The sequence below is a fragment of the Protopterus annectens genome, chromosome 12.part0 (genome assembly GCF_019279795.1).
Source record: "Protopterus annectens isolate FY-2018-M chromosome 12.part0, PAN1.0, whole genome shotgun sequence".
Classification (NCBI taxonomy): Eukaryota; Metazoa; Chordata; order Ceratodontiformes; family Protopteridae; genus Protopterus; species Protopterus annectens.
This window is the reverse complement of record NC_056746.1, coordinates 251,490,389-251,510,020: the sequence shown is the minus strand read 5'-3', so window position 1 is coordinate 251,510,020 and position 19,632 is coordinate 251,490,389. Positions and strand designations below refer to the sequence as shown.

Here is a 19,632-nt window from a genome sequence, read left to right as displayed (position 1 = left end):
GTCCAAGGCACCTGGTCGGAGACAGAGGCCCTTTTCATATCAGTGTACTGGAACTGAGGGCAGTGCTTCTAGCGTTGCAAGCATTTCATTCCATCCTTCCGTCAGGGACAATTGTGATACAGTCAGACAAGCATGTCAGTTGTCTGGTACATCAACAAACAAGGGGGCACCAGATCTTACCCGCTGTGCTGAGAGGCCTTGAGGATATGGCAGTGGGAGATAGCTCACAACTGCTTTCTGATTGCAATTCACATTCCTGGGAACTCCAGTCTGATAGTGGACAAATTGAGCAGATGTTTCTACAGCCTCACGAGTGGTCCCCTCAATCCTCTGATAGCGGCAAAAATCTTCCACCGCTGGCGCCAGCCTTGCTGCGACCTATTTGCCTCCCTAACCAACTACAAGTGCAGCAACTACTTTGTCCTGATCCCCCCTCGGGGACAGTCACCAAGTGACGCTCTAGTCCACACTTGGCCCTCAGGTCTTCTTTATGCTTATCCTCCTCTACCCCTCATCTCCTGATTTCTAAAAAAAGCATGACAGTTGAAGAGCAAAGTGATCCTCATTGCTCCATATTGGTCAACACAAGTCTGGTTTCCCTTCCTTTGGCCTCACCTGCTAGATCAACCTTGGATCCGCAATCCATCCCCAAAGCTGATCTCCCATCTGCAGGGTCTGATTCACCCCAGACTAACAACCCTGAAACTGACAGCTTGGTTTCTCCACTTCCTATGATTGCCAGGCATAAAAACCTTTCGTCCCCTGTGCACAATATTCTTATTGCATCTCATAAATCGTCCACCAGACTAATTTATCTTAACAAATGGAAAAGGTTCTCTCTATGGGCAGCAGATAAGCAAATTAGACCCCTTGTCAGCCCTGGTCTCCGTGGTATTGGATTACTTATCCCATCTGTTCAAGATTCTTCATTTATGTCACACAGACTCTGTAAGACTTTTTTGAAAGGGGTTATCCACCTAAAAACCTTCCTTTAGAAAACCCGTACAACCTTGGGATTTGACTTTGGTTCTTCAAGCTTTAACAGCTCCACCCTTTGAACCTGCGTCCTCTTTTGATGTAAGATATTTCTCTTGGAAAACTTTGCTTCTGATTGCAGTCACATTGGCCAGACGATTGTCATAACTTCAGGCCTTATGCATCAAACCTCCCTATCTTATCTTCCATAAGGACTAGGTATCACTGAAAACCAACTCTACCTTTTTACCAAAAGTGGTGTCAGAGTGGTCTAGCAACCAATCTATTGATCTCCCAGTGTTCTTTCCTAGCCATTCTAACAAGAGAGAGTACTACCTGCACTCCTTGGATGTTCATAGGCAATTACGATTTTATCTGGACAGAACAAAATCTACCCGTATATCAGACCAACTCTTTCTGGCTTTTTCTGGACCTAGATGGGAGTCATCCTGTATCAAAAGTTACATTGGCTTCATGGTTGAGAATTTGTATCACCTTTATCTACAACAATAACAATCTCACCTTGCCTCATAGAGTAAAAGCACATTCTACAAGATCTATGGCAACTTCAGCAGCTTTCCATGCTAAGGCTTCCCTCAATGATATTTGCTCAGCTGCAACTTGGGCCAAACCTCATACCTTTATTCTTCGTTACAAATTGGACTTGGCCTCCAGAGGTAGAGCTTCCTTTGATTCCATGGTGCTCAGGAATGTCCTTCCATGAGGGCCACCCAGGAATACAGGTAGCTGGGGACTCTTTCCCATCAGTAAGGAATGAACAAAGATTAACAACATCAGATAAAGAAGTTATGTCTTACCATAACGTTCCATCTGTGTTGTTGATCTTCGTTCATTCATTACTTCTTGGTTGATCTTATGTACTCCTTTTGGTAGGTCTGTTATGACCAGAGGTAGCTTCTACTTTTATCTGTCAACTTGCAAACTCGATCTGAGGTAGCAGGGAGCAGAGTATTCTGGGTAGGACCTTGGCTCGAGAGTTTGTGGCTGATGCGAGCTTGATATTGGCCGGCTCGGTTCCGAGGATGGAACCGATAACCCATCAGTAATTAATGAATGAAGATCAACGGCGCAGAATGAACGTTATAGTAAGACATAACTTCTTTTTATATAACTTACTGAGGACTTGGAAGAGCTTCCCCAGCCATAGAAACAGTTGTATTCATTATTTAAATTAAACACATTCACCATGTTCCTGGTACACTTTGTTTGAACATTTGCTTCTTTTTCATAGTCATTGTATGTAGATGTTGATAAGAAATTTAATACCCAGGGTTGCAGTATTCCTACTTTTTATTGTTACCGAAAATGCATAAAAATTTGTTTGACCCACCAGATCGTCCCATTATTTCAGCTAGTAGATATTTCTTGCACAGTATTGGTGTCTTTTACATGACTATCTTTTTTATATTATCTTGTGAAATTGTCTTCATGTGTTAAAGACACCACTGACCTTTTGAATAAAATAGCGAGACTTCAGTGGACATGGGGTATGTATTGGATAATATCCTGCACAAAAGATCTATAACCGATGAATCTGAGCACAGCAAACAATCCAGATGCAAAATAACACGCTGAACTTGTAGAAACACTATTTTAATAAAACAGAGCTTTCAGGAAGACAAATCCCTTCATCAGTGTATAAAACACTGTATCAGAACTTTCTTTTAAATACTAAAACAAGCAAAATCACATGGTATAACTCCCCAATAGACATACATGCATAATTAAAAACAATCAACAGATCAAATACAATTAATGCAATATTAAAGTGCACTTAATATAATAGCTTACTTAAGAGACATTTGTTTTAACCTCAAAACTGGTTTTAGTGTGACCGTTGTGTTTAAACCAGGAAAAGAATCAGCATTCAAACGTAGAATCCATTCATACTCCATTAGTTCTGGACAGTATAAAAAGAGAAGTTTTGGATGAAAGAGAATAGTGCTAAACCTTATACCTGTAATTTAATAGAAGGGATTAATATAGTCAGTAATAGGCAAGATTCAGAGCTTAGATATATTATGAGTTATAGCCGAGCTTCATATGCTATAATGGATGTTACTGCTAAAAACTGGGTTATATTACAGGCAGTGCCAGAGCTAGATAAGTATGTTAGTAACAAACCCCACTTTGCTCTTAGAAATTGCAGGAATTTAAAACAACATCTCTGCTGCAAGGATTTAAAGTTAACCACTCCCCATGTAAATTTTAATAAGAAAGATACCGTTCCATGTTTAAATTGTTCTAGTTGTAAGTTTATAAGTCAAGAGAGCGAGTTTACCAGTAACTAAAAAGAAGCATTTGTTTAAATCATCTACTACATGTAACACAACTTTTATCGGATATTTAGTGACTTGTACCTCCTGTCCCTCTTTTTATGTAGGAAAGTCAACGAGGAGGTTAAGGGATCTTATAATTGAGCATCATTCTGATATTAGAAGTAAAGTATTAAGTAACCCTCTTGCTAAACATGTTTTAGATAGTGGCCCGGAGCATGCATATAGGTTTAGAGTGATGCAAACTTTGGTAAAAAGTATAAGAGGAGGTGACCATAATAACAAGTTAGAACTGGATTGTTTGCTGTGCTATGTATTGGATAACCCTTGATGTTGAAAGTTTATATACGAATATTAAACATGTTCATGGTGTGGAAGCACTAAATTATTGTTTAGGTGATATTCCTGTTTCTAATTACGTGATGGAGTTGTTATATTTTTGTCTTACTAATAACGTTTTTACTCATCAAGTGCAGGATATAGCTATGGCAACTCCTTTTGCTCCTATGTATTCCAATTTTGTTTTGAGATTGTTTGAGGTGGAATATTTATATGGGCATAGTTTTATGAATAAATATGTTAAGTGTTTTAGATATATTGACTATTTAATATTTATTTGTAATGGAGGCACTAATGAAGTAGATAATGTTAATGTTTTACAGAATAGATATAATTTTAAATTTGAGGATTTACAAGTGGGGAAAGGTGGTCACTTTTTTGGATTTGAATTTAAAATGAAAAGATGATGCAGTAATAAAGACAACTATGTAAAGGAAATTAGCAGATGGTGGGCAATACTTACATGGGAGTAGTTGTCACCCTCCTCATTTGATTTCTTCTTTACCCTATGGAGGGTTATTACATCTCTGCAGACTTTGTAATGATGACCTGAATTTTTTATACTGAAGCTCAAAAAACAGTTAAGATGTTTATTAGAAGAGGTTATAAGAAAGATTTAGTAATGGAGGCATTTAAGAAATTGATAAATGAAATTATGATTGTATACAAGTAAAAAATGAAAAAAACTTGGGAGATGTAATAATAATAAAGTTGCCAGAAGAGATAGGGGAAGTATTTTGTGACTAACTATACTATATTTGTTGATAAAGTAATTGATTTATTGAAATATTATTAGCAATTTCTGGTGAAACAAAAAGACATTAGTAATTTAATTAGTAATCTACTGCTAATATTTTACAAAAAAAGGATGTAATATAGGAGCTGTGTTAGTACGTAGTTGTTTTATTCTTCCCGCTATCCAAATGAATAGACACATGAGAGACTCGGAAGTTGGCACCTTCCCCTCCGGCAGGTTTTGTAGTTGTAAGCAGGTAGTGTGTTTTTTTGATAGGATTAATAATCATTATTTCCAGCCAAATAAGAAATTTTCTTGTAATACTGCGAGCAGTATTTATGTCCTTAAATGCCCTTGAAATTTATTTTATATTGTGGAAAGTAAGAGAGCTTTTAAGTGCAGTCTGCAGGAACATATTAGAGATATCAAAAAACAAAAGGTAGAAAGTTCAGTTGCTATGTATTTTAAGTTGTGTCATCAGAGTAAGGCTTTATTATTATGAGATACGGTTTTAGAACAAGTAGGGGTTATGTTTGGTGAAGACAATTTACTGAAAGAAAAATTGCTATATAAAGAATAGTGTATATTTTAAAATATGTCACTCTGTCACCAAATGGTTTGAATATAGATTGTAAGTGGAAGTGTTTGATTTAATTTAATTGTTTTCATTTGTTAAGTGATTGCAGTGAATGTGGAATTGATTTTTTTGTTTGTTTTGTATAAAGTGAATAGTTATGTAATTTCCTTGATGCTGTAGAGGTTAATAAAATTGTTGTGTGTGGGTCAGTAGTTTCTGGTTGTGTCTGTAGAATATCTTTTGTTTTTGGTGATATTAGGGAGGGAACATGGTGTGAATGGGGGAGGTGAAATTGGAGCTAAATATGTCAGCCAGATCATTGGCTGTGGCTTTGAAATTTTAGAAAAGATATTGCACAGAGCTCTATCTGGAAAGTAATGTTAGGTGTTAACTTGCAATACTGCTAATATAGATAAAAAGGTTAATTCATATCCTACCTTAAATGATGGTGCTTAAGTTCTTTGCTATCATTGTGTGGTATGATGTGGTGAATCTTTCATATGGAGCATGTAGCTTTTTTTCCTCTTAGTATGCAGTTTGTTTATTCCAGAGTTCCATCTATGTGTTTTTTTAAGTTCCCATGTTAAGCAGAATGGAGATGAGTTCTGTGTGATGGACACAAAAGTCATGTATGTAACAGCCTTAGTGACTTGGTCACTGGGGGAGGTGCTTTTGAAAATTTTCAAGTCCACAGCGATGTTAGGTTGGCTTTGGAGTAAATGCCAAGTATGGCACATGTATTGGGCGTGGTGGTACAGATTTTGAGGGAGACAACAGTTTTATAGTGAGATTTAAGGTAGAGAATGACAGTCAAGGTGCAGGAAGAGGCAGTATTTGTAAGAATGAGAACAAATATGTTGTCACTTCTGGTGGAACTTGGACTTTTTGATCTAAAGAATCAGTACAGATAAAATTCAGGAAACACTCTTAATGCATGGGTAGCTAAAGTCCATCTAGGATTAGTATATTGGGGTTAATATGTATGGAATTCAGCGTATCAAGGTAGTTACCAGGGTCATCAGGAGACATTGAGTTGAATTGCAATTGGCAATAATGTGACAATTGACTTCATTTAGTATGATTAAGATGTGCAGGAGTTCCAGATCAGTGAAATAAGGGATTTGGCTTGAGTTAATAGTGGTATGGATAAGTAAGATACACTCATGCTATTCCTGGTGGTGTGAATGAGTATTTGGCTCAGTATTCTGGAATGGCGGGAGTGCTTTCAATAAATACATGTATGTGTTTGTTTATCTGCATGTCAGGAAGGCTTCATGGTTGGGTAGTCTTTTGATCAGACTCCTAGCATTTAGCAGTGCCACCTCAGTTTAATCCGGATTAGAATTTGCTAGGTTAGAATGTACAAGAGATGAACCTTGCGTAAAAAAGCATTACTGGGGAAGAAAAAAAATCTTACTATGCAGAAGCCCTGAGTAGAAAGATACAGGCCATCCATGGTAAAAAAAGACTGGTCTTTCAATCATCACCATCCATGCTAGCATACAGAATGGCACCAGTGAGTTAGGCAGTTGAAGTCATTTATTTTGGAATTGTGGCATCATTCCTGGAGATGGCAAGATTCATAGGTGTGTACTAGGCTAATGGTCCTGGATCCTGTATAAGCATAGCCCAAGAAGATTCCCTGGCATCATGCCGCCCAAAGTTAGTTCCCAGTGCCCCTGTCAAGCAAGGCCACTGAAGTTGTACCTGGGGTGAACTTCCTATTGCCCATCCACTCATCAAGATTTCTCTTAAAGAGGGCCAGTGAAGTGCTCTACTTGACGTGAATGGGAAGTTTGTTCCAGAGTATGGAAAGTTAATGGGTTAGGAACCTGTCCCTCCAGCATGTTCTGTTTATTGTGGTAATGAGGTTTAGGTCCCTGGAGCATGTGGCACCGAGGGATTGGGATTTCTTTAGGTGTAGCATATCAAGCAGCTCTGGGTCAGACATGACTTTGTAGGTCAAGCAGAGATTGCCTCCAAATAGGCGATAAGAGACAGAGTATAGCTGGAGGTTTTTGAGTCTGTCCATATATGGCATGTGTCTAAGGCCTAAGATCCTCTTAGTGAGGTATTTTTGTGGCTTTTCCAGTTGTTGTAGGTGTCTAGTGAGGTACATACCAAATGGGGCATTGTATTTTATAATAGGTCTAATGAGGGACGAGTAGAGAGGGATTATGACCACTTTCTTCCTGGATGAGAAACCTTTTGTAATGAGATGTGCCACATAGAAGGACTTTCTGACTCCAGCGACAATGTGTTATCAAAAAAGAGGTTGCTGTCAACCTGTGTCCCCAGGTCTCTTATCACACCTTCGCTGTTTAGTGGACTACCGCTTATGTGGTAGTTCATGGGCACTGAATTTTTCCCAAAGGGAATGACATTGCACTTTTTGGCATTAAGCTTAAGGCCATGGTTCTGGCACCAGTCATTGGTGTCAGTGAGGCCTTTTGGTAGAATGTCTACATCAGTTGGAGAACAAATAATGGCTCCCAGTTTGCAATCATCTGCAAACTTGGTTAGCCAGAGTCCCGTTGTTTTGGCTTGAACTACAGAGAAGTAGATGCCAAACTGGAGAGGACCTAAGACCGATCCCTGTGGGACACCACTTGTAATTGGTCGGTAGTCAGATTTGGAGTCCGCTACTTTCACAGTGTGGGTGCTACTTTCACAGTGTGCGTGCTATCAGTGAGCCAGTTGGGAACCCATCTTATGACATGGGGTTTATGCCTAGTTTAGTGTGCCTATCTATGATTCCTGAGTGAGGGATGGTGTTGAAGGCCTTTGCAAGATCTAGGTAGGCTGTGTGAACTACCTTGCCCTCATCCACAGCTCTGGTGACAGACTCGAAGAAGTCTATCAGGTTGAGCAGGCATGATCTACCTTTCACAAACCCAAACTGTGTGGGGTCCAGAGTTTGGAGAGTCCCTATATCCTTATTTATAAGGTCCATGATGATGCGCTCCATAGCCTTACATATCAGACTAGTTAGACTAATGGGGCAGTAGTTTCCAGGGTCTGTAGTCTGTCCTCCTTTGTGGAGTAGGATGACCGTAGCAGTGCACCATTTGATAGGAACAAAGCCTGAAATGAGGCTGTGATTGAACAGGGTACTCAGGTGTGGTGCCAGTTCACTTTGTAATTCATGTGTAACACAGCCAGGGATGATATTAGGTGCCATGGAAGCTGTATTCCTGGCTTTGGACAGTGCGGTTTTTACCTGTGTAGCTGTGATAATAGGGACTTGGTATTCCTGAGGTATTGTGATAGGCCATTTAGGGGGTGAAAGGGGGGGGTAAAGTTCGCACTGAACCTGTCGGACAATATGTTGGCAATATCAGTTGGTTCTGTATATGTATTGTCTTTGTGTTGTAACTCAGAGCAGATCTGAGTATTGCCATGTAGATTCTTGACAACACTGTAGAATGCCTTGTGGTTGTCTTTAGAATCTGCAGCAATTTTGTTTTCGTAGCTAGCTTTAGAGGATTTGATGATGGATCTCGTTTTTTTGCTGAGGCTAACAAGGGAGTTTTTCCAGTCTATTCACCCTTTTCTGCAACAACTTTTCCTTCTGTTGTAGAGTTTGTTTATGGTAGGGGACCACCAGATTGGCTTCCTTTTTTTGGAGGAGAGAGTCTTGGTTCTGTTTGGTATGGCCCATTCCATGCACTTGTGTATGTGCTCATACAGTGCATTGGTGTATGATTCAGCAGTCCTGCACCTATTTTCCATTTGCATGGGTGTCGTGAAGTTAGCCACCTCTGTTTTAAAAGCCCAAAATTGGCTTTGGAGAAGTTTTTTTACGGTGGTTTCCTTTGGGGGGGGGGGTAAGGGTGGGATGTGGATAGCCATGGTGATTAGCTTGTGGTCAGATCTGACTAGGGAGGAGTTGATTACTGGTGTAGAGCAACGGTCGCCCATGTTAGTAATGGACCAGGTCAAGGATGTTTCTACCCCTGGTGGGGGTAAGAATGAGTTGGTCCACGGAGCTGGAATTAATGAATTTCAGAAAATGTTAAACAAGTGTGTTGGTACAAGAGTAATTTCCCAGTTAATGGAGGGGTAGTTAAAGTTTCCCAGTATAAGGGTTTTGGGTTGTACCCTAATATTTTCCAGTGTGTTTAGGAATGGGGAGTGGGAGTCTTGGGACATGGTGGGGGGATATATAGCAGGCTACAACCTGAATTGCAGTTTTACCCAGTGTTAGTTGTACCTGAAGTATCTCTGATGCGTTATGTTGGGCTACTAGACTGGAGGTGTGCATATCCTTTATGAATATGGAGACACCACCACCTTTAGTGCTTCGGTTCAGGTTCAGGAGCCCAAAGGTATGGTATAAATTATAGCCTGGTAGTGCTGGGTTGCTGTCCGAAGCCTTGAACCAGGTCTCGGTCACTGCACAGATGTCGATGATGTCCTTCATGGATGCATCTGCAGTCATAACAACTGGGTTGTCCTGTCGTTAGGCAGCCCTGCAGTCGGCCGGATTCCAAAGTCCGGGTCCGGCTTCGGCTGATGTCGCACTTCACCCGACGTCATCTCTGCTGGTCTCCGGGTATAAAGGCATCAGCCGACGCCATTTTCTTCAGTCTTTCTTGCCGCGTGGCGCCCGAAGCAGAAGCTGTTCGCAAGTGCAGGTCGGTCGGATCCAGAGATTTCTACTACCGAATACTACTTCGAAGACTTCTAAAAGCTAAGTACCCCGTTGGGGACTCTTTCTTGCCTCAGCCGATGTCAGAAAAAGTCAATAACTGTTTAACTTGTGGGAAACAAATACCTCATAAAGATTTCCACTCTTACTGTTTGCCTTGTTTAGGCCCAGACCACGTAGCAGCCTGTTCGGCCTGTGCTTCCTTCAACCGACGAACGCTTAGGCGTCGGTCGGAGTTTGCTGAACAGTTTTTCGGTTCTGAATTTGCGTACATTATGCCGTCGGATCCTCCGACTACCCAAATTGTTAAGAAAAGAAAAAGACCGACACTCGCGGTCCACGGTTTCGGCCGAAACCATGGTAAAGCAAACCGCGAGTGTCTTGGTTTCGGCCGAAACCGAGAAAATGGTTCAAAGCACAGCTGAATCTTTGACTACTTCTGAGGTTCCTGCTACCTTACTTGAATCGGCCTCTGAAATTTTACCTACTACAGTGGCTTCTAGTGAATTATCAGACACCATCCCTTTGGATGTCTCTACCCCAGCACGTGGTGCTGCTAGGCCTCCTGCAGCCATGTCCATTAAGGCCTTTGCCAGGGCTAAAGCAGCCAAGTCTACTAAATCAGTGCCTGTTAAACCCCCCTCAACCAGGCCTACTTCTAGTTCACAAATGCTTACTCTGGCAGAAGATTTAATGTCCTTAATTAGGGGATCTCAATCTCACCCAGACAGGGCCTCTCAGCCCCCAGAGAAGAGACCTAGAGCAGAGCCCCCCGAGCCTGTGTCCTCTGATGATTCTGCGGATGACTCAGATATTACAGACCAGCCTGAGGCTCCTTTCTCCAATTATGAAGACTCAGATGCTGAAGAATCCATTCCAGCTGCTTCTCCACCAGAAGAATTCTCCTTTGGGGAAACCTTACATGCCATGCGAGAACAATTCCAATGGCAGCAACAGGATTTCTCAGACTCCAGAAGAAGACTTAGGACTTTTCTGCACCTTCCACAACACAGGCCCTTAGCTATACCTCCTGTCCTCCCTGTTGTGGACGATGCTTTTAATGATGTCTGCTCTGCACCAGATTCCTTACCTCCAGCCCCTGCCAAACCAGACAGATTTTACAGGGTACCAGACACGCATCATCACCTATACAAGGCCCCTCTTGCAGACCCCGAAACTATATCCCAGGGGCCTAAGGCAGTAGCCTCGACCACAGCAAAAAACCCTATTCCTTCTGAAAGGGAAGCCAGGTCTTTAGACAGATGGGGCAAAAAAGTTTATACCTCAGCTACTCTCTCAGCTAGAGCTTTAAACTGTCAGTTTCACATGATACAATACCAAGAGTTTATGCTTGATCAGTTAACTAAAAACTATCCTCTGACGACTCTATAGATAAGAAATATATATTAGAAATGGTAAATAACATACAACAGGTTAGTAACCATTCCTTAAAATGTGGCTATGATGCACTGGAGGCTTCATTTAGATCAGCCATGACTGGCACAGTGATAAGAAGACATGCATGGCTGAAGGAACAAGTCTTACCGGATCATGTTAAAGCTAAGTTATTAGATGCTCCCATGGATAAGACCAGTTTGTTTGGTACATCTGCACAGCAGGTAATGAAGAAAATGGAAGAAAAGGCAAAATCTGTTCAAACGGTTAAAGATTTCTTGCAGGTTCAGCCCCCAAGGTTTAGCAGGAAATGGCCTGCCAAAAATTGGTCCTTTCCTGACTCCACAAGATCCCAAAGGGGCAGGAATAGACGTTCCAGAGGCAGAAACCAATCCAGAGGAGGTGCCTACAGAGGACGACAGTGGCAAGGTAATAACAGAGGCACAGATTCAGCCACTACCACTACAGCAGCACAATCACAGTGACTTAACTTTACATCCGCCTACCAGGGAACAAATAGCAGCTCCATTAGGCGGAAAATTAACCTTATTTTTAAAGAACTGGCACTACATCACAAAAGACAAGTGGATTTTGCAAACCATAGACCAAGGTTACCGGTTCCACTTTCACACTCTACCAGTCAAAAGAGGAATGCCAAACCTGCCTCCAAACCAAAAAACAGAAGCTCTACAGCAGATAATGCAATTAGTAAAGATGAGAGCTGTGGAAAGAGTGCCAATAACAGAGCAAGGCAAAGGGTTTTTCTCCAGACTATTCCTAGTTCCAAGAAAGGAAAAAAGTTGGAGACCTATTCTCGACCTGTCCACCTTAAATACATACATCATTGTCCCAAAATTCAAAATGCTGACCCTACAGCAACTTCTTCCCATGCTGGGCAAGGAGTGTTGGCTGGTGACTCTGGATCTCAAGGAGGCATACCTGCACGTCCCCATTCGACCAATTTGCAGAAGATACCTCAGATTTCTTGCAGGATCAGAGCATTATCAATCCTCAGCATTGCCCTTTGGCTTATCTACTGCGCCCAGAGTATTCACAAAATGCCTGGCATCAGTAATCGCCTACTGCAGACTACAGGGAATCCAAATTTATCTTTACCTGGACGACTGCCTGCTACAAGGGGACAACAAAAGCAAGCTGACAACAGATTTACAAAGGGTAATTTACTTGCTACAAGCACTGGGGTACACAGTCAATTTACAAAAGTCAAGGCTGATACCATCCCAAACAAGGACATTCCTGGGCTGAATTGGACACTGTAAAACAAATGGCATTTCTAACCGCAGAAAAACAAAAAGAACTCCCTCTCTACTTCTTGGCTCTAACAAAACAGAACAAGTTAACAGCAAGAAAAGTTCTTCAGGCCTTGGGTTACATGGCATCATGCATAATCTTGGTTCCACATGCCAGACTACATATGAGAAAACTACAGTGGTACCTAAGGAATTTATGGTCCCAACACAGGCACAGCCTAGAAGCGGAAATTCCACTAATCCCATGCCTAAAACAGGAGTTCATATGGTGGGCACAAGCATGCCAGTCAAACCCAGGCCTACCCTTTCACAGCTATCAAGCAAGCCAGACCATCACAACAGACGCCTCAGACCTAGGATGGGGGGCTCACATGCTGGACAAATGTGTACAAGGATTGTGGATGCAGGATCAACTCCACCTGCACATCAACCTAAAAGAAATGCTGGCAGTAAAACTGGCAATCCAAAATTTCAGACCATTTCTCAGAGGGCCATTTGATGATAAGGACAGACAACACCACAGTCATGTGGTACATCAACAAGCAGGGAGGCACTCATTCATACCCCCTATGCAGAATGACTTTGGAGCTTTGGAACCTGGCACTCAGCTACAACATCCAGTTACAGGCAATATTTGTACCGGGAAAGGACAATACTCTAGCAGACATATTGAGCAGAACCACATCCGATGCCCACGAATGGATGCTACACCCGGACATCTTCAAGACCATCTCAAAGAAATGGGGGAGCCCACAGATAGATCTATTCGCTTCCCCTCTCAATCACCAGCTCAAAAAATTCTGCACAAGGACATTCCACCCACTTGCATGGAAAGTGGATTCGCTCTCCTTCAGCTGGAAAGGTCTGACAGCATATGCATTTCCACCTCTTCCCTTGATACACAAGGTATTACTAAAAATCAAGGAGGAACGTCCAAGGATAACCCTGATAGCTCCAAACTGGCCAAGACAACACTGGTACCCATTACTGAGGAGCATGTCTCGGGACAACATGTGGCCAATACCCCTGATGCCTTTGATGTTAACTCAGAACAACTACAGCATCATGCATCCAAACCTAAAAACGTTGCAACTGACGGCATGGCACATCACATAGCAGCAACTAACCCAGAGCTTTCCCAAAGGGTTAAAGACATTATCCTTGAAGCCCGCAGACCTTCAACAAGAAGGAACTATGCAGGAAAATGGAAAAGGTTTGTCATTTGGAGCACTGAAAGAGGAAAAGATGTGTCAATTATAGACATGGCTAACATTTTGGAGTATCTGGCAGAGCTTCTACATACAGGCCTGTCCTATTCCTCCATCAAGATACATGCATCAGCTATTTCAGCAGAATACAGCTTTGATCCACCTGTCTTTTCACATCCTTTACTCAGGCAGTTCCTCAAAGGAATCAAGAATGTAAAACCTCCAAGGAAACCACCATTGCCAGCTTGGGATTTGAACTTTGTGCTAGAAAAATTGACACTCGCACCTTTTGAACCAGTAGCTACAGCGGACCTACAGCATCTATCGTGGAAAACTGCTTTCCTACTGGCAATAACCTCAGCAAGGAGGGTCTCTGAACTTCAGGCCCTAATGGCGGTACAGCCCTTCCTAATCTTCCACCAAGATAGAGTGTCCATGAGAACTAATCCTACTTTTATGCCTAAGGTGATATCCAGAGTGTCTTTAAACCAGGCAATCCACCTACCTACCTTCTTTCCCAACCCACAAAACAGAGGGGAAAGAATGCTGCATTCCTTGGATGTACATAGACAGTTACGCTACTACCTGGACAGAACAAAAAGTAGCAGAAAAACTGACCAGCTATTTGTAGCCTATGCATCAGGAAGGGAAGGAAAAGCAATTTCCAAACAGACAATCTCCAAATGGATAGGAAACTGCATACGATTCTGTTACTCCTTCCATGGAAAACCAATTCCACAGAACATAAGGCCTCATTCTACAAGGGCAACAGCCACTACCACAGCCTTCCTACGAGGTGTGGCAACCAAGGACATTATTGAGGCGGCTACTTGGACCTCCGTGCATACATTTGCCAAGCATTATAACTTACCTTTGTACTCCAGATCCCGAGCAGGGTTTGCCACTGCTGTGCTGCAAGGGATCCTAACCACACCATAATCAAAATTTTTCCTCCTCCCTTAGTTGGCTATGGTATTCTACCCAGTTGTTATGACTGCAGATGCATCCATGAAGGACATAGTACAGTTTTGTACCTACCATAAATGTAGATGTCCGAACTGGATAGCATCTGCAGTCAGGATTACCCTCCCTCCTTCCCCTCTGTGGTACTCCTAGGGTATTTACCCACTTAATAGCTAGCTAGTGGGGGGAGTCTCTTATGGTGTATTTGTTTGTATATATGTACATACATGCTTATTTTCTGAGTTTGCCTTCTATCCATTTTGGAAACATTGGCATTTACCCAAAAATTAGCCTTCCAGGAAGGGCAACTGGCATCTGGGGCAAGAAACACTGAAGAAAATGGCGTCGGCTGATGCCTTTATACCCGGAGACCAGCAGAGATGACGTCGGGTGAAGTGCGACATCAGCCGAAGCCGGACCCGGACTTTGGAATCCGGCCGACTGCAGGGCTGCCTGACGACAGGACAACCCAGTTGTTATGACTGCAGATGCTATCCAGTTCGGACATCTACATTTATGGTAGGTACAAAACTGTACTTTCTCCATTTTAAGGAGTGCTTTGAGCGAGTGCATTGTGAGACTTAGACTTCTAGCGTTGAGTAGCATAACCCTCAGATTTCTTTGCTTGTAGCTGTTATGGTGGTAATTTTGTCTTCAGGGCAGTGCCTAAAAAAAGGCACTATTGGGGTGGGAAGAGCGTTGGCCAGTAACCGGAATCCTTGGGGTGACAGGTGCAGGCTATCTCCTGCGAAGCATCGAGGTCTGTCGATCATGTCATCCCAGGCAGACAGATATTGGGTCCCCTTAGAATGAAACCAGAAACTTAGCCAATTGTTGAAGTCAATCATTTTCTGCTTGTACTGTGGTATAATTCTGGGTGATGGTAGGATGCTACTCGGAGCTAGGGACATACCTGCCTGGGCTACAAGATCCGAGAGCTCCTCTATGTCTGTTTTTTCATGTAGTCCAGGGAGGTATGTTTCAGGTCATTCACACCAACATGGACAATGACAGTCATATTTGTACCTGTTGTGGAGTGACCTAAGTGTGTGCATTATGTGGCAGCTCCTGACACCTGACAGGCAGCTGACCGTAACTTTCTCCTTGTTCAACCCAGTGAGTGGGACATCAGTGTGCCTTACTATTGAGTCACCTATGACTAGTGTATTGGGTAAGTTGTTTTGCCTTATGGGCTGTGGTTGAGTGGCACACTGTTTGTGAGCTATGGGTCTCATGGTTTGTGCAGGGATGTGGTGGTGGTTTGTGGTTCTGCCTCGGAGGTCTCTGTTGTTTGGGCAGATTTTTATTGAGAACCTCCGCGAAAGTAGGTGTGTGTTTTGTGTTACTATGTGAGGGTTGTGGTGGTGTAAGTTCTGGAGGGCTATGTGTTGAGTGTGGTGTGGTGCAGGAGTTAACCTTCTCCTCTTGACTGGCTAATCCAGTCTTGGCTGGAGAGTGCATGACTACCAATTTGGCTATATATGTGCATCTTTCACAAGTCATAGTGTTGGGAAATAAGAGGAGAGGGTTGTCTTTGTACATGAGGCAGTTGCTACATTGCCTCAGGGTGCTCAAGTTCACCAGGTTGACAGGCGAAAGCACCGGTAACTGACCTTTAGACATGCCTGGATATGAGCTCAATATATTAAGTACTGAACCATTTTACAGGAAAAATGTCACTCAGAGTGTCTGAGTCTGTACAGAGCAGTGCCAAACACTTGAGGAGAAATTAATACGTAGACCCTGAAAATTTAAGGATGAAGTATTTAGGCAGATATTCTCCTTCTTCAGACACATGCAGGAATACTTCAGCCATGTCTGTCTGCATCTTTCCTAGGATGGAACAGCTAGGATTGTTCACACAGTTTTAGGAAACATTAGTATGTAAAAGGTGAACTTTTGCTTATTGAAAACAACTGCTATTGTGACTTTTAGTTTCATAGGTGAGTACTAGACTAGCTGCCTTTATGTCCTATTTTAAACCTAGTTTCCCTCAAAGGTGAGAGTCAAATGCCATACCTCATGTCTTTAAGGTAAATACCTTAACCATTATGCCAACCCCAAATCCTCTAGATTGTTAGTGGTGTTATTGTGTTATTTCTAGAATGCTGCAGTGTATATGTATATAGATGTGTGTGTGTATGTGTGTGTATATATATACACACACACACATATATATATATATATATATATATGTGTGTGTGTGTGTGTGTATGTGTGTGTGTATGTTTGTTTGTATGTATGTATGTATATATATATATATATCTATATATCTAATCTATATCTATATCTATATACACACACACACACACACACACACACACACACACACACACACACGCAGATGTGCGGGTCTACTTCAAAAGACAGACTTGTCACAATATTGAATCTCACTTTGAGATGATGTTGCCGAATCTGCACAATGTTGATCTCCTGAAACAGCGAAAACTAATCCCAGAAAAAGAACCACTTCACCACCATGGTGAACCTTGCCCTTTCCTTGGAGTTGGTATATTTAGTTTAGAGGAGGTGAAGCCCCTCCTACTTTGTAGGGTTTTCTTGCTTTGCTGTCTGTTGTTTTGTCCTGGTGGTCAAGTGGCTCTTTTCCCAGAGTTAGTTTTTGTTGTTCCGGGAGTTCGATATTGTGAAGATTCAATCAAGTTGTCTCGATGAAGTTGGATTCAATATTGTGATAAGTCGATCATTTGAAGCAGATCTATATAGATATTATATGAGTTTGTGATTTAATCTTTTCTTTATACATTCATTGAACACTGCTGAATGGCATGAGTCTGGTATGCAGAATACTTTATGGAGATACATGCTTGCAAAATATTTCCAATTAAAGGGTACAAAATGAGTTCTAATTCCACCTGAAGGGTGCTTGACTTGCGGCTTGCATTTATTCTTTGGTGCACGAGCCACCTCAGTGTAAAATGTAATGGTTTTACAAGGTGTGCCATAACAGCAGGTGTTCTTCTTGTTTCACTGTTGCAGTCATCACACTTGGGTTATCTGCCTACAGGTAGCCCTCAGTCGGCCCGAATACCAGAAACTTAGTATTTCTGCGTCAGATGCTGTCACTCCAGGACTGACTTCAGGTCATCAGGGGTATAAAAACAGACAGGATATCATCATATGTGTGCTGTTGAATTTTAAGAGGGAGAGGAAAACCTGATGATCATGCAAATAAACTACCCAGTATAGGTAAATGAATGAATTGTACCAGTGATCTGAAGGTATCACTAATGAAAATGTGGATTCATTAAAACCAGAGCCTGACAACCATGTAGCTTAAGTCCTGGATTTAGAACCTGTAGTAAAAGTTACTTGTTAGGTTCAGGAGTTAGAGAAAGCACCAGTTTTAGAAGCAAATATTAAATAACAATATTTCTAATAATTGTTGTTTATTTTTAGCCAAGAAACCTATGAAAGCGCAAATCAAACATGGAGACTCTAAAAGTTCTGGGAGTGTCATTTACAAGAAGTGTATGAGTGAAAATTCAGAGTCACCAAGAGAGTTGTTTACTTCATCAGACAACAGTTTCCAGTTTAATTTCTTTCCTTCTGGGTGCTCTGATGCATTAAGTGAGCTGCCAGCTGCCAGTGCAAGTAGTGCAGCTGGCACAGACTGTATGTCTTTGCCTGAGACCTCTGTCAGCCAGCGGCATTGTGAAAAAACTGACCCGTGGAAAAAACTGGAAGTAAGAAGACATGAGACTGGAAACTTGATGGCTACAGTGCCTGGTGATCAGGAGTCAGAATTTGCTTTTAATTTTACCATCCCAAAAGAGGACGTTGATAGTGATCAATGGATGGAGTTTTCAGGGAAAGTGCCATTATTCGATCATGGTACCACACAACAAGAAAAGCCATCAGGGTGCAGAGACATTTCTGCAGCTCATGTCTCAGAAGTCATGGAGTCAAACTGCAGTGGTAAATTGCAGTCTTTAGTTTTAGATCCAGCTGTCACAGTAACAGGCTGTTGTAAAGAAGTTAGTGATATGGTAGAGGTATCCCAGAGTTCACTGCAAAAGAAGAAAAAGAAAAAGCAGTCAGTTGAGTATTCTGATGCAAGCAAGAAACCAAAGCCAGAAGCCACTTTAGAAATGCCAAAAGACACTGCTGGTTTCCCACTGGTATGTCAGCTTTTTGTTGTACCCTTTGATTGCTGTCAAAAATATCAGTAATTTAGTGAGAGAGAGAGAGAGAGAGAGAGAGAGAGAGATGTTTGATAAATTCCAAATACCATTACATTTTTCTTCCACAGTTATTGGTGGCGCAGTAATCTGATTTACGCTTTTAGTGTCTAAAAGCTTGTTGTAATGTTGTGGCTGTTCAGCAGCCTTTTTCATCAGTTTATGCAACCCCCATTTTGTTCTTCTGTGATACCAGCCCTGTTTGTCTCAGGGTCACTTGAGAGCTGGAGCCTATTCCAGCAGTCAGTCGGTGCAAAGCAAAGAAAGTAATACTGGGCAAGATGCTGGCTTGTTGTAATACTGTAACACACACGTGCGGTCACTCACGCTCTCTCTCTCTCTTCTTTCTTTTTCATGTGGCATGCACACTTACAGGCAGTTTGGTGAATCATTGCTTCGCATACAGCTTGTCTTTGTTATGTGGAAAAAAACTGAACTATATAGGGAAAATGTCCACAGACATGGGGAGAGCATTTTAGACTCCACTCCACATAGAAAGTACCCAAGCCAGGAATGGAAATGGAGTACCAAAAGCTGTAAAGCATCAACAGTAAACACTGCAGTATGCCTTACTGAAATGACATTTGATAACATTGAAAGAAGACACTCTTGAATTGTAAGAGGCTTTAGAAAAAAATGCTTGAGAGAGAGAGACGGACCCTGAGGTACTGGGCTTATTTTTTGACTGTAATGGTAGGAGTTCATTTTGGGCACAGAAGTAAATAATCGCTCGGACAGTCTTTTCTCACTTTATAGTGAACTATTTTGTCATGATTTTGTTCATAACAGAGACTGATGCAAAGCTGTTCACTCGTCAGTCTGCTCTTATTTGAATTCTTGCAGATTCTCTGTTGAGTAAGTTCAGGCTATGATATCTGCTGAAATACACTGGCCAGCAGTTTCTTTACATGTGGCTCCTGCTTCTCAGGACCATTGTTATGATCTGCCTGATGCAAAGTGAGGCTACACCAACACCTTTTATATTGTACACTAATTCTGTTTTGTACTAGTCTTTAAACTG

The 19,632-nt window shown here is 41.9% G+C and overlaps 1 protein-coding gene across 5 annotated transcripts in view; it reads left to right on the top strand.

The window, feature by feature from the left end:
- LOC122816488 (UPF0488 protein C8orf33 homolog) overlaps nucleotides 1-19,632 on the top strand; it is a 483,857-nt gene that overhangs the window by 186,716 nt on the left and 277,509 nt on the right. For all 5 annotated transcript variants that reach the window (XM_044089317.1, XM_044089314.1, XM_044089315.1 and 2 more), the window contains one exon: nucleotides 17,830-18,551. In XM_044089317.1, the coding sequence (XP_043945252.1) occupies nucleotides 17,830-18,551 (722 nt within the window). The remainder of the gene's footprint in view (nucleotides 1-17,829; nucleotides 18,552-19,632) is intronic.